The following is a 25,000-nucleotide window of genomic DNA, read 5'->3' on the forward strand; positions in this document are numbered from 1 at the left end:
AAAAGTCCAGTTATTCCCCGGTTTCCGCTAAACATTAGTCATTATCAGTGTATGGTTGTGCGAGAGCGGCGAAGAAAGAGGACTGTCTTACCGATTCGATTGTAATGTTACCATAGATTAACTGTTCCAGGATAGTGGTTTTTCCGACACCTTTAGCTCCACAAATTACCACTTTTCCAACCTTGCTAATCTTGGAGGTTAACATTTCCGCACTGGTTGTATTACAATTCGCTATAGATATTCATAATTTACAGTTAATTTTGCTTGGATAGCAAGCCAAACCGTTCGAAACTGGTAGCAAAATTTCTCTTGTTTACAACTGGAACTGAACTGTCAATTCTGGAACAATGTAAGTGCGTGAACTTAGCTCCTATAAGTTTGCGTTTTACCACCGTACAAGGGGTACACAATTGACGATTCTACGTTGAAACCGCTCGCAGATAGCGCTGGAAGGAAAGTGTTGCTGATTTTATTCTGTTCTGTCATAGTGCATACATTTTCTGTAAACATTGGTAAAAAATGACTTTTAAACACCAAATCACCGATCAATTTGTTGATAATTGTTTATGAAAATGAAGGAAAACCATCATTTTATAAGATGATGAGTAAACATCTTGCAAAAAGAGTGTAAAACATAGTGGTTTCTAATATTATTCGCAGAGCTATATACGCGCTGTTTCGAAATGTAATTTGTTGAGCACCGTAGCCGCCGCAACAGCATTTCCCGTTCGTCCTAAGTTAAGCTAAACCTTCATGAGATGGTGTAAATTCATGAAACTCTCCAGATCAGGCGTGGAAAGAATATATCTGGCTAATAGGAAAGTGTCAGCTTTGTATCATGCACAGCCGATCCTTCTCTCCGATAGTCTTCACTGAATCTCCTACGTAGTCCAAAATATGAAGGAGTTTGACATTGGTACTGATTGGGTCTCGTTTTCGTGTTGGAACTTAATTTATGGAACGATTTTTTATAACCACAATAATACCCCGATTACATTTCGAAGAAATGTATGAGTCAAATAGTTGCAAATGGCTGTAATTTCAGAATAATTGCAAATAAAACTAAATTTCTTACTCGTTTCATTCATATTTTGGCAGTGGTAAGCTTTTCCCGAGATGATAATGAAGATTTTGTTGTAAGCTACGACTCACTTACGGGTGAAAAAAAGCAAACTGTATCACTTTGCCAGTTCATGAGCTGAATCATAGGTGTCGCATGACTAATTTTGGTTTTGCCGCAAATCGCCAATCGGAACATGCGCTGCTATGTGAAACAGAGCTGCCATTCCAAAAAAAATGATACAATCATGAGAGCACAGATTTTGAGGTGCAATTGCGAATCTGATAGTGAATCTAGGGGCAGATCACTTGTGATGCATTCTTAAAAATTAGCGAAATTAAATGCATTTATTTCCATCAAAACAGACACTCGCCCCGAAATACTTCTAAGACACTTTTGCGTTGCGTGCAATGTCTTTTGAGTTGCGTGTAAGACGTCAAAACCCCACGAAAAAACTAGCCCTACATTCCACAAAACGTCGAATAAAGTGGATCAGCGTAGGACGTTTTTTGAACAAACTTTTCTGCGAGGGAGTGCAAAGTTGATGCAAAAATGGAAATTAAATGCATTTTTTTTTCTAATTTGATGCAAATTTTTTATACATTCCTAGAGTGATCTGCCCCTAGTACAATCGTGATTCGCTGGTTGGACATTTTTTAACTGGACCTAGACACGCAGTCATAAATTACTTTAACGCTATTAACGCTGGTTTATTATCTCATTTTTACATATAACAGGCCCATTAGTTTGACATTTATTGTCCCAGGTACACACAACGCGAAGTAATGGTATAGACATAACTCTCGAAAACAATGCTTTGCCCCTTTTAACGGCCACTTCAAATATATTTATAGTTTGGGCTGTGACCATATTTGCAATTATGGTGCCACTGACATATGACCAAGCATATGGGGGATAGACCAGTGACAAATTTTTAAAAAGGGCCAATAAGCATACTGTCAAAATTCACTTTGAGAGGAAATTCTAGACAAACCATTAATCGACAATCATAAGTCACAACAGCAGACGAAAGAGAAAACTTTTCTCTTTCATAAAATGTTGACATCCATTCTCGGCGAGCTATGGTTTGCCGGAATTTTCTCTCAAAGTGAATTTTGAAAGCATGACCGTTTACAAAAAACAAGCGAGAATTATTCCCAAACCGGAGGGGTAACCCACAAGCAAATGAATGTTTGGAAACGTGAATAAAAATTGGAGCTAGTGTTCAGGAAAAATTGACGGATCGATGTTTTTTGATGGAATTTCCTCTTAGTGCTATGTCTGATAATCTGTAATAATGGTTTGTTGGACGTTTGGCTGGATTTAGTGCGAGTTTCTTGCATAGCTTTTTTTTTCTTGCTTTAAGTATGTAGAGAACAGGCGACCATCTCAAGCGTGAAAGTTGTATAAAAATTAAAGGCGTATTCAAAATCAGTTAGGATATCACCACCAGGGTACTATTGTCGTCAGGCTAGTAAGATCCCTAATAAATATCTTATGATCCAAGAGCCTAACGACCTGTTCAGGGTATAATCCAAACAATATGTGGAATCGTTGGATTATATGGATTAAAGTTCGTGTATATTTTTTTTATTGGGGATACGTCGCTTACGATTCACATTTGGAATGGAAATATTTTGGGCTACCTTATGTAACCAAAAAGAACTTTTTTGAATACGAACCGTTGCGTTTCATAATATCTGTCACTCTTGATCTTTGTCCCGTTCTTAGAGGAAAGAACAAGGCCGTGACACTCTTTTATAAAAATATTTCACTTGGTTTTATATTTTTTATATCACCTTATATTTGTTTATAATTATCTATAAAAGTTATAACTGATTCGAAGTGTTGAAAGTTCGAAAAAAATTCGAACGACCGTTACCATAGTAGCCTTAGTTACGCGTATGATTCAAAACAATGAAAAAATGGAGTCACATCAATAAGAAATGGTAAGTACCTGAATATTTATTCAAAATTCTTTTTTATCTACGATCTGTTTGTCTCCGTCTTATTCGTCGAAGAAGGTTCAACGGCAGCTTAGAACCCTAGTTAGAACCTTTCAAATTTATGCGTTGTTGATTTGCATCGTCGTATATCAGTCCCATGAATTTCTTTGTTGAACCACACAACGTTCCAACTAAAAGGGAATATTTTATTTTTCATTGGATTTTAAACCGCAATAAGGAAAATGCTACTCATAGTTTCCAGGCTCGCTGAATGGTGATGGAAAAATGCGAAAAAGATTTGATATGTTTCTGTTTCGTTCGTCAGTGTGGGTTAGATGTTGATTGATGAATTAGAAACCTTTGACAGCGGTTTCTATTCGACAAGTGTATTGTGGAATGCTGCATAACGGGACAGATACTGTTAAAATATTAGCAACTTTAGCTAATCAACCAGGTGGAAAGAGACAGTCTCTGCAGTTGTACGTCCTTACCACAAACTACTATCAACCCCTAAATTCCATAGCAGCAGATACAGCAACGGTATTTTCAGGCTCAACAGCAATAGGATTCTAAGAAGCGAGAGCACTATTCAGTTGGTACAATAACCGCAGCAGGGTGAGTCATTTTTGAATATATTTTATTTCGAATGGATAAGCTCCAAGTTCAGTATATTGTAGTGTAATATTATTCTTTAGAAAAAAAGCTAGCGCTCGAAAAAACTACATATCGTTCAGATCGAATTGATCACAAAACACCAAACAGCAATAACCGAACACAACCATAGAGCAATGTGCTGGGAAGCGCCTTTTTCTTTCAGTAAGTTTCATACATAAATACCTCCAATCGTTCATTTTCATGTTTCAATGACTGCCGATTTACATGAATGAATGAAGCGTGAATGGATCAATCGTGTGTGTGTGTGTGTGTGGTACCTCGTTTTTTGGCACGCTACCTGGAAAACCCGCGGCCTAATCTGTAAATCGTTGTCACCATTAAGCTGAACGAGAGCCAGGTAATGCCGCAAACTAGTTGAATATCAATCAACCTAACCATCAATCCGTACTGATTTGGTATTTGCTTCTTTCATACAGGAACAAGACCTCAGGGCAGATGACATGCAATGTTTGATGTTGGTGGGATAGCAAAAACGCCCACGGAGATCGTTTCCAAAGTACTGCGAGCTAGATCCCTCTCAGTAGCGCGCAACGACACGAAAGGTGCAAGACCCTGTAAACCAAGAACAGCTCGACTGGATTTAGCAGTTGTTTAATATTTAGTAAAGCATAAAAATCGTAGTAGTTCAAAGGACTGCAGTTGGACAATTATGGGTAGAGCGGCTGTTTAGTATTGTGCTTTAATAGTATGTATCTATGTGGATAAAAAGTAAAATAGAAGGCGAACGGAATTGAGTTGAACATTCAAAAAAAACTTGAATAAGTTCTCTCGTTCAATAGTAGTTTTTGGCGGTATTAATCGATTTTTTGCATTTAATGTACGATTTTTTGATAGCGTAGCTTCTGCCAACGGCAAATACCCTCATGTCTTCGTTTTATTGAGATATTCTGAGTACATATCTTGAATGCGCATCCGCACGTTCATATGGCAGTGTACAGAGGTGAAGAACCGAGCAAAGTAATACATTCAAACTCATCTCTTTCTAGTTTGCTCACTTGACGAACTTTTGGTTGGAACACGGCTTTCAGGTTAGGTAAGAGTAAGGTGGTATTGGTAAAGGTAGTCTAAGACCGCAAAACAATTGTTTGATCCGAAGGTTGGTAGTGCTCGTTTGGAAATATACTGACCATTCCATTTCAGAAGATGATGAAAACTCACATCCCGTAATGTTATTATTCCGACAGCGAAAGGAATTCAGTGAATATTTATTTATTTATCCGAACATTGACTCTTAAGCGACCCACCAGTAAGTCGTCCAGTATGGATTCCAATTGCTGGGCAAATGAAGAAGTCTCATTATGGCGATAAATCACATTTACACTTTTCGATCTTAATCAACTGGAAAATAAACGCTTACTTGTTGAAAATCTTTGGCCATATGTGAACCATTCACCACAAGTGATTTACAAGACGGTATGCAACGGCAGCTGTAAACCCAATAACATTCAACTGAAGGAGGAGATACCGAAACTAGAATGGTTTTTGCCTCGTTGGTAGCTGATTAGTGGTCTGCAATCAAAGTCGATAGTTTGACGATATATGCAAACATGCATTTCATGAGCGTATGAAAAAAAACTCATTGCAAGCAACGGGCGAATGCAGGTGCCAAAACATCCAAACGAAACATTGGAAACATGATTTGTAACTTTATTCCACATGTCAGAAACGCCAATACGTCCTGATTAGCACTGGTAACAGGCACAGCAAAACGAGTTCGCTAATTATTGTATCTTCACTCTGTTTTTTTTAGCACAATGCATCTCTTTAATCAAAATGTTAGAACGCGTTGTAGAAGCGCAAATTTGGATCCGAACGAATCGTTTGCGAAGACGAAGAATTTTTCATTATTTAGCAGTGATGATCAGTTAATCGATTAGTGTCTCGTCTAAGATCGTTCTGCTGCACAAAGAACTGTAGCAAAACTTCAAGAATAATTTGTGGGATCATTTCTCGCGTGTAATTTGAAAATTATCAGTGGGCCAACTTCAGTACAACTGCATACTCCTGCAAAATGTAATGAAATTGCACGTTTACGTCGAATCATCTGGGATCTAGGTACAAAAAATATTAGAACCATTAGAAACAGTGACTGTTTGAGACATGTCTTCACTCTTGCCAAATTGTTGTTCAAATCAGTATGTTGTATCATTTCATATTAAAAATCTATTCTGCGCAGTATCACGTATCAGTTGTAGTATTGGTGAGAGAAATTGGTTTTTAGTTGGGAATTTAAAACCAATTCTCTAGCTACTGAGTAATTCTTCGGGTTCTCTTTCACGAACTTGCTGATCTAATTTCGCTTAGGGGCTTCAAAAGATTGGGTGTTGTTTTATGCTCCAATAAAACCAGCATGCAGAAGTTTGTTGACAGTCTAAAATGTAAACTATAGATAAACGCGGTAAAGCAACTGTTTTAAATGGCTGATGTAAACTTGTTAAGCAACCGTAGTTCTGACAGCCGGGCGGACGATGGTACTACTAGTCGATCCCAGCCAGACAGCTACTTTTCGTTTAGTTGATTTAGATTAGTCCTTGATCTCAAAATAAAGTCCTCATCGTTTTCTGGTTCAGGGTTTATAGTTTTTTTTGTGCGGCTCTTGGAGACGTTCTCGGCAACTTAAACGTGCGGCGTAATAATTAACATGGCAACCGAATGTAGTGAATCCTTCTATATTTTTGACTTGAAACTGGAACTAGCTTGTTGCAAAATAGCGGAACCTATCGTTGGCAATTAATTTGCGATTGATTGGATTAACAAGTCCCAAGAATAAATCGTTGGCCAGTTTGCTGCACAATATTAACAAATAAAAATGACATCTCATCATAAATATTCACCGCACACTGAGAATATGTTCGAAAACAAGTTCGAAAATTCTTCAATTCATATATGCTTATAAAGTGTATAAAATTATAATGTTGCTTATAATTTTACAAAAACATTATAATTGTATAACATTTTATAATTTATTGGAAGTGTCACGCCCCTTGGGAAAGAATAAAATTCGTCCACGGTTTAAATCTAGGGGCAGATCACTCTAAGAATGTATAACAAATTTGCATCAAATTAGAAAAAATGCACTTAATTTCCATTTTTGCATCAGCTTTGCACTCCCTCGCAGAAAAGTTTGTTTGACAAACGTCCTACGCTGATCCACTTTGTTCGACATTTTGTTAAATGTAGGGCTAGTTTTCCTGTAGGGTTTTGACGTCTTACACCCAACGCAAACAACATTGCATGCAACGCAAAAACATTGCACGCAACGCAAAATACATTATGAATTTCTATTTTGATGGATATAAATGCATTTAATTTCGCTGATTTTTAAAAATGCATCACAAGTGATCTGCCCCTAGGTTTAAATTCAGGTGCAATTTGATGAATTTTGTAACTTTTAGCCCACCTTACTACTAAATTGAAAAGTGTGTACACAATATTATTGTTACTTTTATTGAATTAAAGTAAAGAAAAAAATAATTATTAGAAAAAATATATGTTAATAAAACTAACATAAAATTGTCAGTTCAACAAAACTCAACAGTTTTTTCGGCATTTAATTAGCAAGGGACTGGAAGGTGAAGTATATTTTTCAATATTTAGAGCCATAGTACTCAAGGGAGAGCAAGGTGTTGAAAGGAGAAAGTTTAGAAAAGCGTGGAAGGATCATATATGCAAGCTTAGAGCTCACCGGCGACTTAACCCTTTGTCTGCTACCGTAGTGGTCAAGGTCTTTTGGCATTAGAAATGCGAATCACCTGAGTCTACGGCATGTCCGAACAAGCGCAAAGTAACTTGTTACTTCATGCTGTCGGAACCGAGTTATTGGAGTCGGTTCCGACAGCATGAAGTAACAAGTTACTTTGCGCTTGTTCGGACATGCCGTAGACTCAGGTGATTCGCATTTCTAATGCCAAAAGACCTTGACCACTACGGTAGCAGACAAAGGGTTAAGTCGCCGGTGAGCTCTAAGCTTGCATATATGATCCTTCCACGCTTTTCTAAACTTTCTCCTTTCAACACCTTGCTCTCCCTTGAGTACTATGGCTCTAAATATTGAAAAATATACTTCACCTTCCAGTCCCTTGCTAATTAAATGCCGAAAAAACTGTTGACAAATTAACTCAATAGGTCGTTAACAAAAATGGTTAACAAAAAAATGGTAAAAATATCAACAAAACTCATAGTTAATTGGACAAAAAATATTGTCAGCCCAAATAAACGGATTGTTGAAGTGACAAACATGTCGAGTTGTGGTGGCAACTGTCACGATTGTAGAACCATCACGCAACGCAATCAACACAAATTTTTGTTAACCCACAGATAACAAACATGTTTGTCAAGTTTGACCAAATACTTTGTTGTTAGTACAATCAGTTTTTCTGAAGGAAAAATTATTAAACCTTTAAAGAAGTAATTTTTGAGTTTACATGGGGGCGAATCATATTAATTGTATTTGTTGTAAAAAATGGGTGATTTAGTTGAATAGTATGTTTGGAATAATTTGAGTACATATTGCGAATCTTTTCTAAAATCCACATTGATTTGAGGTTTATTTTTGTTTCGTTCGCACTCATGTGTGTCACATATGAGTTAAAAGTACTTAATTTTAGGTAGTTTTTCGGTGGCATGTACACGCAGAATTTTATTTATGCAGCCATAGCATACTTTTCTATATGCCTCTCGTTTCTTCTGCTGTAAATTTAATGTATTGGGCATATTCGGTCTATCCACTCATTGAATGCTTACTCGAAGTATATGCATGGAAATGCATGAAAATCACAGCGGAAGAAAAGAGACGGGAATAGAAAGTATGCTAACTATGCATATTTTTGTTTCTCAATGTAGTTTATCTCGGGATAGACAATAATTTGAGTTTTTCAGGTAAATAATTTTAGTCACATATACTACGGCCACACGACATAGATGGCGCCTACAAGATCGATGCGCCCCTTTAAATCAAACTGGTAGCCCTATCGCCGGAAATCGCGTTGACACGTCGCCGCACCAGAAACGCACACTTTGACAGCCGGCGTGCGCGCGGCTGTCATATATGTGGCTCGCTTTGACTCTCTTCAACATTCGCAGCAGTTACTCTGTCTCGTTCGCACCTCGCCCAAGATGTATTTCCGCAACCTAACGCCATAGTTGCGATCTTCTTTTGTCCGTGACCATTTTGATCTCCACATGTGAGTTGGTTTTTCTGCCGCTAATGAAGTGAAAAAGTGCTGAAATTGTCTGTAAAAACGGTAACTGGTGGTGCGAATTCGAACGTTCATTTAGGATCTTCTGTCCAGTGCTAGGATTACAGGGCCGGTGGGTGTGTTTCCGAAGGAAAAGTTCAAAAAATCACTCGATTTGCGTGGACGTTTTCGGTTTTTGTGGCTCAACGCAAGCAAACGAAAGAGTGAGCAGGTGAGATGCGAATAGCAAGGAGCAGAAACGTACCAACGGCATACTGCTGTATGCGAAAAAATTCGTATCATCGAAGGAAGCGATTCAACCGAAGTGGTCCTGGCTTTGTGTTTACTTTGGAAAAGGATTTCTGAAACACGATAGATATGGATGGAAGCTAGCCGCTTAAGGAATTTCTGTTATTATTTACATCGCATTCTGGAAAGGACTAGCGCTCCAAGGGTCTCAAGCCGAAGTAGTCTACGAATGATGGGAAGAGGAAACGTACGCTAAAGAAAAAGAAGCCCGTTCGACAGCGAAGAAACACGTTTCCAGTGCTAATTGGAAGGATTTTTTTTCAAGTAACCGGACTTTGAGTTCCTTGGTCTGATTGTTCCTATATTTGGTTCCTGCAACTTTGTCGAGGGATAAAATGGCAATCTTACTAGCAATGCATCGCGAAGGTTAACCACATGGATTATTCTTATGCTGGATCCTTTCCAAGGCTTACTGTTTATCTATTAATGTGGCACTAGACACCGATTAGGATATCAAAGATTTTCATTACGGTGGCAAATCATGGAAATATGTATAGATGCTCGGGAATGTGGTTATATTTAGGTATGTCAAATTGGTTGCTCGAAGATTTTTGTTGGGACCAGTGTTGCCAGCCCACGAGTGATGACCGAACATCCTCCGACGTGGGGTTGTGGTGATTTCACGTGCTGCTTTTTAAAGATCCAGAATGAAAATTACCTAAAAATATCGTTCAAGATTTGTGTAAGGTAATATACTTCGTAAAATTTTAAATTCTGTTTACAATAAGCAGTGCTTAAAATGTACCATAAAACGAATTAGAAATTGATCTCATATCTGTCATTCAAAAAAGGCTATGTGAACTGTTATGAGCAAGTTTTGACACCAACGTTACTTTTTTTTCTGCTTGATTGGCTACGTGGGAATTCTATATATGCTTCGGCTTTCATTCGTGACCCAGTATTAACTCGAATAAAGCAAAGTTCTAGTTCGTAAGCGGACCCTACACAAACTGAAATATTGACAACGGATCAATCATTGATCAATATAAGATGTGATGATACGCATAAGCGCCCATCGTGCGTAGAAGTTTTACAGCAAATGAGGCTGTTATACGTATCATGGTAGTAAGGGTAGCATATAAAAATTGATTCTATATAATCCAAATCGAATGGACGTGTTGAAACAGTCTATTGACGCTTCACAGATTTTTTTTTCTGTCCCGTGTATGGTCCGCTATAGGTTAGTAGAATGCTGATGTCAACTTTTGCTATTCATCAATGAATTGTAGTGCCTTGAATAGGAATGCAAGCATTCCATAAAATTTTCGCTTTTGTAATTGCACTACACTGATGTAACTCCGACGACACATTAGCCAACTTATGTATAATAATGGCATTTTTGCTTTTGACATGGTGCTACACCGATATAATCGATGCTACACTTATTCAAACTTGTGAGTAATCTCTTTTTTTGCTTTTGAGCTATACCGGTATAACAATAATATGAAAATGAAAGTGCTGTAAGATCGACCAGAGTTTTCTTGTATCTGTCATTAACAACACACAGGACAAGAAACACGAATGCGCTAGACACGTGAAAATAAAATCTGACTAAACTAGATTGCGCTCTCTACCCGTAGTTGGTTCGTTGCTACCATTGAACCAGTTGCACTGGTTCGCCAAAAGTTTCTCTCACTTATCACCTTACATAATATCACTTCTGTTGATAACGCCAAGGCATCAGTCAGTGGTGGTATGTTGAATTTTACGCTTCTTGGCTGATATAAGCGGCATTCTTCTCGTGTCATTCATATTGACGTGTAGCTGTGGGTTGTATTGATCAATGAGGGTGACGTTGACCGATTTCGGGTCCGATTTATACCTTTTTCTCACTTGATCTCGAAACTGATGCAGCTTTTAAAACTAGTTATTGCTGTAATGTTCACACTTGAAAAACAGTTCGGTTTAGTGTCTGATTAGTTTTTGCCTCGAGCAATATCCATCATGCGGTTGATTGGTCTTTAAAATTTGGGAATGGGAAACTATTAGAAAGAAATGTAGATATGATGTGAACTAACTAGAGCCTTTAAACTAATTTAACCTTCCGGCACTCGTGTTAATGCAAAACACTCTGAAAATCCAGCAAAATCATTTTTAAACACTAGCGGCTTCTAGTTCAATGAGACTAGTTTGGGAGATTTGACGGATTGGTTCGAATATGTTGAACTGATTTTGTAGAAGTTATCGCCGCCTGTACTATCGCGTTTATGCTGACAAAAATTAACCGGTTCCGGAATACGGAAATCAGATGTCACCGACCTGCAAGATGTTCATAAAACTGCCAATGACTTCTGGTACAGTTATGCATGTACTGGAGAATCAGCTCTATATTTCGGAGGGGACTGACATGTCGCTCTTTTGGAAACTGATGGTCGTAAGAGATCTTCAGGATTTCTTCTACCGGTGACTTCTCGGATAGTGCCTCATTGGACGTAGATCGGTACACGGTGACGGCGAATATTGTATACGAAAGAACAGTTATTTAAAGCTCCGATGTACTGCCGCTATACGCATAAATGTCCCATGTGCTTAGGAATTTCCTATACACATGGGACAATTATGCGCCTAGCGGCAGTGTACCTGTTGTTTCAGTGCTGCGCACAGAGTTACAACAACCAGAGCTAACTTTAGTCTGGTTGGCAAAGAACAGGAGCTGGAGGGAATCGCCGAAAACTTCTGAGGGTGTTTGTTACTACCTGCACCACATTGTTGATTTGGTTAAACCAGGTAAAGTTGTTTTCCATCCACAAACCTAGATTTACTACCCAGCTGGATATTGGTGTTGTTTCTCGATTAAATTTTATTTCAGTTTGAGGTATAATGGTACCGGTTGGACTGAAAATGCTTGCTTGCGTCTTTCGGGTCTGGGAAGAGGCAGTTTATTTCTGCCTATCGTTATTGCGTTAATATTGCCAGTAAGCCTATCGATTTCAGTTACCGATCTTGAAATATAACTTTTGAAATCATCAGAATCAAGGTGATAGTTACACTTGAGAGCTGCGGGCAGGCTATTTGTATAGATGCAGTATAAAATTGCGCTAAGATCCCAGTGGTGTCCTACCTAGAACTTTACAATTACAAGAGATATCATTTCTGATACGAACAGACTGTTCGCGCGGCCCAAGGAACGATGAAACATTTTGTTAGTCATGGGTACGTTTCGACTTCGTCTCATCAGAAACCGATACTAACTTTTTGTCGGAATAGATTAGCGCCGGCTTGACGCTAAATCCCTAAAACTAACACACTTTGTGTTTCAATCGAACGATTGGTCAAACGTGATGTCCCGTCCGAGCAGAAGTTCTGTTTGTGCCGATAAGACACAGTGAAACCGAAACTTATCTTGGCTTAGCAGGCCCATGCAAAATATAGCATAGTGCAAATTTTGTTGTCATCTTTTTCAATTGTGAATTTTCGATATTTTGGAACATTTGTGGTTGTCCCGATTAAATAATAGAACCTGCAATTCCAAATCCGGTTTCATCGAAGTACGATTCGCTTGAAGTCAAATGAAAGGTGCGTTTCGGTCATCGAACTGAGTTGCAGAGAGAGAAAGAGACGTGTAGCCCATTACACTTTCGGAAGAAACGTGGAACGTTTTTTTGGCAGTACACATAGGATATAGAAAGAATCTTTGTATGCTGGATACCGGTGAGACCGTTTCATGTACCTTTTCCAAATATTTTAAATATATCATATGACCTGTTTTAAGCGGGAGCACGTCGTTTGGCATAAGTTCATTTGGCATAACGTCAGCTGACACATGCTTTCGTTTGGCATAATTGTCATTTAGCAAAATGGTCGTTTGGCATAATGGTCACTTGGCATAATGGTCGTTTGGCATAATTTGAAATATACATTAAATTCTCTGTTATTAGGCATTGACGCCTAATGTGGCTACGCTACATCGCTTTCACTTTGATGCTGTCCGATATCGCTCCGCTCCGTCGACTTAAATTAGTTGATAGCCCTTAAGTTTGAGTAGGGGAAAGTGAGGCAATATCGCCATGTGGGGCGAGTTGAGCACCCCCGTTTCCCAAAAATCTATGAACAATTTTCGATTTTTTTGTTTGCACGAATGCTCCGTCAATCACCATTAGATGTAATATTTCAATTGCGACAGAAAACAAATCCTAAAGCACGAAAAATAGAAAAATCTGATGGGATTTCCAAAAATTTTAAAATGTTATAAGATTCAAGCTATATGAAATAATCATTCGCATGACGTATGTGTGCGGTAGTTGAAAAATGCAAACATCTTTGGAATATTTAACGTCTTTCTATGTATTTCAAACATAAAAATAATTTAACAAGACTTTGTAGTTCCCTCAAAAAAATTGCGAAAGTAGCCCTACGGCATGGAGCAAAATGAGCAGCACACAAATCTCATATGAGTTTATGCATTAAATTACGAAGTTATCCATATGTAAGCGTTTTATACCTGAAGCTACTACGAACGATGAAAAATAATATTTGCTTGAGAAAATTACTCGCAAAAATAGGATTTAAACAAAATGGAAATTTGATTTTAATAGTTACGAAAATGATGTTAAAAAACTATAAGATGAATTTCATAGGCAACTAAATGTCACTAAATCAATGGAAAATATGATTCTTAATAATTTATTTGACTTATAAATTTGAAATTTTGTAATAAAATATATTTTGCGACATGATCATATTGTCCCACAAGCTTTTTACCAAGCCAAAAATCGATCATTACAAAAAACGACTATTTTCAAAGATTTTTAATTTTCTTCACCATGTTTAGTAACTGCACGTGAAGAATATGTTTTACCCAGGAGGATGTCACTCCTGTCATGCGATATACAGGACTTTGACAGTAGTCAACATATGATGAATCAACCCTTGTTTCTGGCAAATATATACATATATTTTTCAAATACATAAGGGATGATTCCTGCTTCAGACATGAGCAATCCTATGGATTTGTATACCAAATAGCCCTCGCAAGTAAACTCGTGATCCCCTCGCTCGCCCGGTTTAGTCAATCTTAGGGGTTGATTAATTCTTTCAAATATGAACAGTTTTTTGAATCTATATACAAAACAGCAATTGGCTTTGTCGTATAACCGAGGCCAAGGATCCTAAGCGGTGCAAAGCCCCTGAGCAACCGCCGGGACGACCATGCCAAATAAACTTATGCCAAATGAACTTATGTCAAACGACGTGCTTCCGTTTTAAGCAATCACATTTTTTCGCCTTATGATCTACGAAAACTTTCGGTTCCGAGTGTTTTCCTTACGTAGATGATAGGACTATTATGAAATAAAAACGTTTGTAAGGACGTGGTCAGGTGTGTGGAGTTGAGCGGGTCTACGTCATTGTAGATCGTGGTGAGATCTGATATGGCAATTGATATGCTCAATTACGCAACTCCATCTACGATTTATGTAGGTGTTGGTGCTATGCTATGTCGCGGGACACTTGATGGAAATGTTTAGATCGATGGGTTGGACTTCTTGGGGATCAGTATGCTTTTTTCTACACAGATGGAAAAGTGTTACTATTAATTATACCGTCGAAGATATGGAATAACAGCGGGAACAGAAAAGAATTTTTCCCTTAGCCATACAATACAATATAATTGAAGCTGCCAAATTAGAATAATCAGCCGATTTGTTCAATGACTGCAGTCTGTCAAGTTCTTCGTCGATATTTGGCATTGCGAGAGAGTCTATTTTGCCAAGGAAAATATCGGAGCGCAAATCGCATGAACCAGCGTTGGACAGCTTCGATTTTGTCAACACCTTTCTGGTAGTAGGGATTTCAAACAACAGAACAATATTCTAGTACTGAGCGAATCATTGCGCAATACAGTGATTTTAGACAGTCCCTAAAGTTTGTCGCTATTCGAAAAATGAACCCAAGCTGTCTTGAGGTCTTTTCCACGATGTATGAAGTATGTGGTTTGAACGTTAGTATCGAATCCATGAACTCCAAGATCCTTGATGTGAGAGTGTCTTGGAATGCTCGATACGAACAAATGGCAGTTAAACTGAATCGGAAGGCGTTTCCGCGTGAGCGTGACGATTGAGCATTTTCTCGGGTTTAAACCCATTCTGTTTAGATCACATCAGATACTAAATTTCTTCATTTCATCCTGAAGAAACTCGGCATAGGTTTTATCCCCTATTTGTCGAAAAAAAAATCATGTCGGCGAAAGAAAGGCGAGGTCCTTGAATTTGATATTGACGTCGTTAAAATAGAGGAGGAATAGCACTGGGTCGAGATGGCTTCCTTGCGGGACGCCAGATGTAGCAAGAAATGGAGTAGATTCGCGCTGATTTGGAGTTGCTTTCCATCAAGATAGGAACGATACCAGCGCATATGTTGTCCATGAGTACCGAGTTTGTCCAGCTTCGCTATTGCGATATCGGGAGCACGTCGTTTGGCATAAGTTCGTTTGGCATAAGTTCATTTGGCATAAGTTCATTTGGCATAATGTTCATTTGGCATAACCGTAGGTGACACATACGGTCGTTTGGCATAATGTTCATTTGGCATAATGGTCATTTGGCATAATGGTCATTTGGCATAATGGTCGTTTGGCATAATGGTCGTTTGGCATAATTTGAAATATACATTGAAATCTCTGTTATATTAGGCGTTGACGATGCCTAATGTGGCTACGCCACATCGCTTTAAGCGTGGTGCTGTCCGACATCGCTCCGCTCCGTCGGACTTAAACTAGCTGATAGCCCCTATGTTTAAGTAATCCGGGCAAACGAGTGGATCACAGATTTGCTTGCAAGGGGCTGCCGTTCCGACGGGGGTATACAGATTCAAAGAACTGCTCATGCTTGAAAGAAGGAGTCAACTCCTAAGTTTAAGTAATCCGGGCAAACGAGTGGATCACAGATTCGCTTGCAAGGGGCTGCCGTTCCGACGGGGGTATACAGATTCAAAGAACTGCTCATGTTTGAAAGAAGGAGTCAACTCCTAAGTTTAAGTAATCCGGGCAAACGAGTGGAATCTGTATACCCCCGTCGGAACGGCAGCTCCTTGCAAGCGAATCTGTGATCCACTCGTTTGCCCGGATTACTTAAACTTAGGAGTTGACTCCTTCTTTCAAACATGAGCAGTTATTTGAATCTGTATACCCCCGTCGGAACGGCAGCCCCTTGCAAGCGAATCTGTGATCCACTCGTTTGCCCGGATTACTTAAACTTAGGAGTTGACTCCTTCTTTCAAACATGAGCAGTTCTTTGAATCTGTATACCCCCGTCGGAACGGCAGCCCCTTGCAAGCGAATCTGTGATCCACTCGTTTGCCCGGATTACTTAAACTTAGGTGTTGACTCCTTCTTTCAAACATGAGCAGTTATTTGAATCTGTATACCCCCGTCGGAACGGCAGCCCCTTGCAAGCGAATCTGTGATCCACTCGTTTGCCCGGATTACTTAAACTTAGGAGTTGACTCCTTCTTTCAAACATGAGCAGTTCTTTGAATCTGTATACCCCCGTCGGAACGGCAGCTCCTTGCAAGCGAATCTGTGATCCACTCGTTTGCCCGGATTACTTAAACTTAGGAGTTGACTCCTTCTTTCAAACATGAGCAGTTCTTTGAATCTGTATACCCCCGTCGGAACGGCAGCCCCTTGCAAGCGAATCTGTGATCCACTCGTTTGCCCGGATTACTTAAACTTAGGAGTTGACTCCTTCTTTCAAACATGAGCAGTTATTTGAATCTGTATAGCCCCGTCGGAACGGCAGCCCCTTGCAAGCGAGTCTGTGATCCACTCGTTTGCCCGGATTACTTAAACTTAGGAGTTGACTCCTTCTTTCAAACATGAGCAGTTCTTTGAATCTGTATACCCCCGTCGGAACGGCAGCCCCTTGCAAGCGAATCTGTGATCCACTCGTTTGCCCGGATTACTTAAACTTAGGAGTTGACTCCTTCTTTCAAACATGAGCAGTTATTTGAATCTGTATACCCCCGTCGGAACGGCAGCCCCTTGCAAGCGAATCTGTGATCCACTCGTTTGCCCGGATTACTTAAACTTAGGAGTTGACTCCTTCTTTCAAACATGAGCAGTTATTTGAATCTGTATAGCCCCGTCGGAACGGCAGCCCCTTGCAAGCGAGTCTGTGATCCACTCGTTTGCCCGGATTACTTAAACTTAGGAGTTGACTCCTTCTTTCAAACATGAGCAGTTCTTTGAATCTGTATACCCCCGTCGGAACGGCAGCCCCTTGCAAGCGAATCTGTGATCCACTCGTTTGCCCGGATTACTTAAACTTAGGAGTTGACTCCATCTTTCAAACATGAGCAGTTCTTTGAATCTGTATACCTCCATCGGAACGGCAGCCCCTTGCAAGCAAATCTGTGATCCACTCGTTTGCCCGGATTACTTAAACATAGGGGCTATCAGCTAGTTTAAGTCCGACGGAGCGGAGCGATGTCGGACAGCACCACGTTTAAAGCGATGTGGCGTAGCCACATTAGGCATCGTCAACGCCTAATATAACAGAGATTTCAATGTATATTTCAAATTATGCCAAACGACCATTATGCCAAATGACCATTATGCCAAACGACCATTATGCCAAATGACCATTATGCCAAATGAACATTATGCCAAACGACCGTATGTGTCACCTACGGTTATGCCAAATGAACATTATGCCAAATGAACTTATGCCAAATGAGCTTATGCCAAACGAACTTATGCCAAACGACGTGCTCCCTGCGATACCATGGTTGATTTTGGCGAAGACCGCCGATAGATCCGTGAAAATAGATTTGGTTTGCAATCTCAGCGAATCCTTTGGAGCACAAATGTTGTGAACGAGAGACGGTTGGTCATTGTCCATCGTTTAAGCGTAAACCGTGTTGGTCGTCTGCAATGTGGTGTTTGCTGTGGAAGAAAATAGAGTCCAAAAAAACACTGGAACAGTTTTGATACGGCACTCAAACACGAGATTGCCCGATAAATCTAGAGCGTTTTTTCATTACATCATATCTAACAGAAACGTCAAACGGAGAAAATCGCGTGCAAAAATTTCCTTGCATCTTTCAAATTTATTTAACAATTAAAGCACACAGAAGGCTATTAATTCTACTATCACCCCTGCATTTACTCATTGCAGGATCGTATAAGCATGTTACATGTTTTTCGCGAAGATAATAGAGAGATAATTGATAACTATTATTTTATTACATTTTGCCGATCACTTTTGCTATTATGCTCTTTTACATATGTGGTCTTGGCAACTCCGTTCGTATATGGTACATTTTACTGTGACGTTTAGAGAGACGGGCTTGTAGTTGTGATATATTTCATGTGCTGTATTGCAACCGAGAGTGTAGATATGAGGTTTGGCATTGAAAAAACATACTAACTACAGTCGACTTGGAGAAACATCACAATGCAAAACATCACATCTACAAAATATTAGCAAAGCTTTGGTATATTATATGTGACATTTTGACTTAAGATTAAATTAACATATAAAGAGTTATCATTTTTCTCTATTATTTGTAGACGATAAAGAGTCAATGCTTAGCTTTTATTTGGCATAATAAACTCAGTTTGTTTACATTTGTTAGATATTACGTTTTGAATAAACGGTATAGACAATGTTCGATTTATTTCCCCCCCAGTAGTGAATAATAGCTCAAACCCAGTCAAAAAGGGCAATTTGCTGGCTAACGGGGCTATTTGCAAACTCGAATGCGCTACTTGCCCTTCAGTTTGCCGGCAAATAGGGGGCGATCTCAATTGCAACATTTGGGCGATTTGTCGCCCTACCCGCCCTTAAATCGCCCACGGAACGCACCATTTAATCGTTCTTAATTGCCTAACATGAAAATTACAAATATTATTGATTTTCGGATTCATTATCTACTCACATAAACTTATCGGCATACTAGGTAATCACTACCGAATTATAGGAAGAATCAATGGCGAAATTGGTATTGCACACCAAAACTTACTACAATCTGACGTTCGTTAAAACTTTAGGTCAGGGATCTTGTTCTACTATACTAACAAGATTCCACAATTTCCCACATTCGTTAACTAAATGAAGTGCACAAGACAAGCAAAATATGGGATGCTGAAGCACATGCTGGACTAATCTAGTCTGATCAATGTAGCAGAACGGAGCGTAATTCTGGGCACTTATAAAGCAGAGGTCCAGTTTACACTAATTCTTTTTATGATATTGTTGATTTGCCGAAGGGTTGCTCTGCTCTAGCTATCCAGAATACTACTGGCATTGTTGATAAACGCAGATTTTTGGATATCCAATCACAGAAATCCATTACATCTACATTACAATATCAGTCGTGGTGGCGATCGAGGTGATGAAAGAAACGGAGAAAAGATGTACATCGTAGGCTGGGATCACGGATTCTATCGGGTGAAAAGTACACGACACACACGAACAGATTGCAATCGGCAAGTTTGGCTGATAGACACTTGCTCGAAGCTCGCCAACCGGTCATCGTTGATCACTCGTGCTTTTATACCATGGCAAACCGCGATAAGAACACCACCACCTGAAGGGCGTTGGAGTCACAGTGGTAGACATCACATGTTGAATCAAATACCCGACGAGACAGAGTGCGGTTGTCGAGCCTAGTCTCGGTCAAGACGATGACGTCATAACAGCAGTCCGTGGTCTGTTGATGAATTCATGCCACTAACATTAAGTCTCGATGTTATTGGAAAACGGATCAGGTTCAACAGAGAGCGAAACCATCGTTTGGTCGACGGTGGTGTGGGATGCGAGGCATCCCGAATCAACTTCGTCGCGTCCCAAAATGCGGCGAAAGTTATCGGCGAGAAAAATGGTAGACATCTGGTCTCAAGATGTGGGAGCAAAACGCAAATTACTGGAAGCGAAGAATACATGAGCACTTGAAGTGTTCAAAGTAGAGGTATGCTTGCCATTTGTGGCGGGTTGAAAGACTTTTCCAGCCGGGACGACTGATGATCGCTGACTACAATTGCTCGACTGTGGCGAGAGGATCGAGGGCTTACATAATTCCTATTACGGTGCACCCCAATATGCGTTGAACACCGATGGCGCGATGTGGACAGCGGGCACAGAACGGTAGCTTACGGCGTGAAACGTTTCAGGCACTGTATCGTTACAATTTGAATACTTGCTGAGGCTGGAAGGCCCTTCTCCACCCACGCACACAGAACCAGGACGATTGCTTCTATAGTACCAACTAAAGACGCTGAATCCCTCTGGATAAAGACTCGCCATCTCCATCTTATTCTTATTATTTATCAGTAAGTGTCATTCCAATCGAGCATGAGACCTGTCAAAAGCCCTCATTCCGAAGAAAATCGCTTCGAATCCTTCTGGAACGAGGGCCCTTGACAGGTCTCGTACTCGATTGGGATGACACTGGCAGATAAATGGTAAACAAACGATTGACGTGTCGAGTCTTTATCCAGAGGGATTCAGTGTCGTTAGTACATACTGCGTTGCGTCCTAGTATGCGCTCAACATCGACACTTCTTCACAATAGTGGTGGCTTGGTGTAGTGGCATTGTCAATCATTGTGGAGTCCTCGGGCCGGTTTGCAATAGTGGGGTAAATGCTTCCGAAGGCGGGGGAAAATCACTCGATGGGCACCAAATGTTCTGTGTACGGCTATCCTCAAATACTCTAAACAGTATACCTTGCGGCCATGTGTCTTGGTTCAAAGTTGTATCACGGTTCTTTTGGGTGAAGGACATGAAGTTCAAAGTTCTGACGTCTATGTCTTTTTTTTAACAAGCGGAATAACCTATATCTTCTCGTTGCAATTTAGTCTTTCCGGCAGTATCCTAACTAACGCTGGGATGAAAGCGGGAAAGACACAACCAGAGCAACGGCATGGGAGGTGGAACCGTAGTAATGTTGCTATTATCGACTAGTTTTCGACCGCCAACAGGAATATTGCTCGGATCAGGGCCATCCTCACGCCAAGGTGGTTGAGAGGTACTAAGACTGGAGTAGCTATTGAAACCTTTTTAGCGAGGTTTCAGCGTGAAAAAAACCACTTCTCATAAAAAGGCGGAATTTTTAGTGAAAAATAGAAATTTGTTTTTACAATGAGTAGAGAAAAACCCTATGTTTTTTCAGAAACGTTCTCCAAAAAGCTTTGTCACCGAGTCGTTTGTCGATATTTTTGCATAAAAAAATTAGAGCATATTATTGAAATGATACACTATAACGGACAAAAGTTTTGGTCAATTCGCTTCACTCAAAGTTCTTTAAAAAATCGTCAAAAAGGTTTTTTTTCACGCTGATGCCATAAGCCCCCCCCCCCTCTTTTAATTGACAGAAGTTCAATCGATGGCATCCTTCGCAGGTTTTTTCGCAACACAAAACCAAACAAAAGACACTATTAAACTGCACGATAATAACGCTAAAAATAAAATTCCGAGCCGATTTATACGATAAACAACGATTGAACTTCACAAATGTCGTCAGAAATTAAATACAACCGGAACGATTGGTATATACAATGCTAATTGGTAAGAATACACTGAACCAAAAAAGCAAGCACCCTTGAACTGGCTCGCTTTTCGACCAGCGCGGTGTCGTGTTTCAAGTTCCATAACAGCTGGTACTCCGTGATAAGTGCTTCGAAATTGATTTCCCTATCCGGTTTCGACTCTGTTTTCGATAACAGACTGAAATTAAAGTTTTAAATTGGTCGATGGTATGGTTCACAAATTCAAACTCCATGTACTACACGGTTTACGATCCCTGCATATGTAACGTAACCATCCACATCACCCTTGGGAACCCGTAGGCAATCGTATCGTTTGTCAAAGAGTGATTTTTCATATTAAGCGGTTAGATAATCAACGATTTGCAGGCGGACATCCCATTCCTAAAGCTCGATAGATTAGTTCACGTTGATGTTGCGGTAGGAGATTGATTGATTGAGGAGCTCATATGACCTGATAAATGACAGCTATTAGATTTTTTTTCTAATTGGCATTTAATCAGCTTTTTTCACTTCAGATTTATTATCTTTAACAATTCAACTGTTATTACATTATTTAACGATGAAAAACACAAAAAACGCAGAAAGATTTTTTTTTAAACAGGGGTTTTCAACTCACTTCATATGGTTTCGTTTCGTTTTTTTATTTACGTGACTTTAAACTTCATATGGTAATATATCTTCTCGTTCTTCGTAGTTTCTATAACTAAACTCATGAATCGTTCGTTATTCGCTATTTGCTGGGAACCCTAACTGCTGTTAACCTAAAAACATTTTGACAGTTTTTAGCGGTAGGGCTTGAAAACTGATTTAGCGTCAAATAAAAAGCACGTATGTCGATTTCTAGCAAATCTCAAGGTCAAGATCGACTGAAACTCAGCATAAAATGTCAGCAGTCATGCATCATTAGGCAGCAGCTGAACTAGATCTTAATCTCTTCATTATAGTAGGATACAATGGTTACGAATTCAGCTGAACCCCATCCCTCCTCGGAATCCCATTGTGTGCCTTAGTACGTACATTCAACAAAATATTACTTTATTTGCTGCTTCATTGAACTTTTTCTGAATGAATGATTTCGGTACGGATTGGCTTCTCACATGATACATCACATCGTTCATAAATATTTATCATTATTCATAGCAATTGAATACTGTAAACGCACGTCAAGATAGTGTTTAAGTTTTTCGCTAATCGGTTCCGTTTCTGGCGTGCTCCATGAACAAAACTGGGAATTGGATGGCATAGATGGCAGTACCCAGCCACCATGCAGTCATTGCATTACAGTCGCATTATCGGTTATCTGCACTGCAAGTTCTTGTCAATGTGTTCAGAGTGTTCGAAGATCGCAACTAGTGTTACCGTTTTTCCCTCTTCACAGCATGACTGAGTGTGCTCCGTACTAATTTCTCTTCATTTATCCAATCTTTCAAAACAGCATAGGAAAGATCTTTAAGATCGTCACACCGCCGATAAGATCCGTATTTATACAACAGGTTCTGTTTGTATAAATCGCGCTTTGTCACCGACGGCCAGGCAGCAACCAGCTCTAAGAAGGGAGCCAACACGCATCCATTCACTCACACACACACAAGCGATTTCCAGTTATTTGTTTTTATTTCGTTTGGTTGATCCAAGGAAACAAAAAGAAATCCTCAAGCAGCAATGGCCGAAATGGAGGACACCCACTTCGAAGCCGGAGATTCCGGTGCATCCGCAACTTTCCCGATGCAGTGCTCGGCACTGCGCAAAAATGGTCACGTTATGCTTAAGGGACGCCCATGCAAGATTGTCGAAATGTCCACCTCCAAGACCGGCAAACACGGACACGCCAAGGTACATCTGGTCGGTATCGACATCTTTTCCGGCAAAAAGTAAGTAGCATACTTTATAGTATAGTGTAGTAGTAGTAGTAGTTGAAAGATGCACATTCAATGTAGTTGGTTCAATGCCATCAGTGGTGTGGACCGCGAAGAAATCGTGCAAAGAGCAAAACATTAAAGAAGTATTTTTGGAAATGCGTGAACCGATTTAATAAAATGGTCACGTGTTTGTACATAACTTCTACAGTTTAAATAAACTGCCTATGATCGTAAGTCAGTCCCATGTAGATATGGAATCCCATAGAACTGACTTGCGATTATGGGCAATAAAGAGTTCAACAGAATGCTCAGCTACTGGCGTCAACGTGCCGTTTCAATAGACTACCAAATCATGGATTATGCTGTATAGCGAGCGAGGGAATGTTGTCACGAAAACTGATATTTTTTAAATTAACCTGACGCTATCTCATCGACGGAGCATTCAGTTTAATTCCTGTATCCGCCACTTCAGAATAAATTCATTCAAGATCAATTCGCCTGCACTTCCAAAGTATATGGTCAAATGCTATTAATCATGTATTTGGTCAGAAGGAACTGTGCACAGAACAAACAGTTAAGAAGTATTTTTGGAAATGTGTGATCTGGAATTATATGTGGTCACATGTTTGTACATAACTTCTACATTTGAGCTAATTTGGTCTTCCAGAATGAATTCGTATTGATGTTCCCAAAAAGACTGTGATAAATTAAGTGTTCTTGTTGAAACTTAATTTAGTTAACCTGATTTCTTTTTCAGGGTCAATTCTCAGTTTTTAATTCTAGATTGGCAACTGATGAGTCAGCTTCTAGCAAAAAGTTTCCACCTACGGTGTACTCATATTTTTCTTCCTCCTACAGATACGAAGATATTTGCCCATCCACTCACAATATGGACGTACCACACGTTAAGCGCGAAGACTACCAACTTACTGACATCGATGATGGCTTTTTAGTTCTCCTGAATGACAACGGCGATCTACGTGAAGATCTTAAGATTCCAGATGGTGACTTGGGAATCCAACTGCGCGCTGAATTCGATGGTGGCAAGGAATTAGTCGTAAGTATTAAACTATAGTAGATTTTATCCGCACAAATAGTAGTAAAGTGTAGGTATCATAGTTATCAGTTTCTTATCGTAATCAAAGATAGCTAAGAATTAGTCAATTAGTCCAGGTGTTTGCGTCTCGACTTCGTCTCTTCAGAACTTGACCAATGCACCAGTCTGACGCTAAGTTCAAATTTGGAAACACTACTTGTGAATACACTAAACGAATTCTACCTCACGATGTCCCGTAAGAATTAGTTGTTTTTGAATATTATTCAAACTTTCGAAAATGAGTAACGCGTGAATGGTTGTATTTAGCTTAAATGTTGCTGGTACAATTTGTGATGTCATGATGTTACTTGATCATTTTTCGCTTTGGGATTTTTCACAAAAAAATTCCAACGCCGTTCATTTTACAGAAATTCGGTACGGAATCCTCCAGC

The 25,000-nt window shown here is 39.6% G+C and overlaps 1 protein-coding gene across 1 annotated transcript; it reads left to right on the plus strand.

Moving 5' to 3' along the window:
• The first annotated feature begins 8,760 nt into the window (after positions 1-8,760).
• On the plus strand, positions 8,761-24,587 carry LOC131695760 (eukaryotic translation initiation factor 5A). Its single transcript, XM_058984276.1, has 3 exons — positions 8,761-8,864; positions 23,089-23,524; positions 24,371-24,587. The coding sequence occupies exons 2-3, from the start codon at positions 23,316-23,318 to the stop codon at positions 24,585-24,587; spliced, it is 426 nt and encodes a 141-aa protein (XP_058840259.1). The 5' UTR covers positions 8,761-8,864; positions 23,089-23,315.
• Positions 24,588-25,000: the final 413 nt, after the last annotated feature.

The sequence above is a fragment of the Topomyia yanbarensis genome, unplaced genomic scaffold (assembly GCF_030247195.1).
Source record: "Topomyia yanbarensis strain Yona2022 unplaced genomic scaffold, ASM3024719v1 HiC_scaffold_513, whole genome shotgun sequence".
Classification (NCBI taxonomy): domain Eukaryota; kingdom Metazoa; phylum Arthropoda; class Insecta; order Diptera; family Culicidae; genus Topomyia; species Topomyia yanbarensis.

What these genes read in the sequence shown, in the direction of transcription:
- LOC131695760 (XM_058984276.1), top strand. Translation starts at nt 23,316, where the DNA reads ATGGCCGAAATGGAGGACACCCACTTCGAAGCCGGAGATTCCGGTGCA. An exon ending in GACATCTTTTCCGGCAAAAA is followed by an intron (nt 23,525 to 24,370) that starts GTAAGTAGCATA and finishes TTCCTCCTACAG; the next exon opens with ATACGAAGATATTTGCCCAT.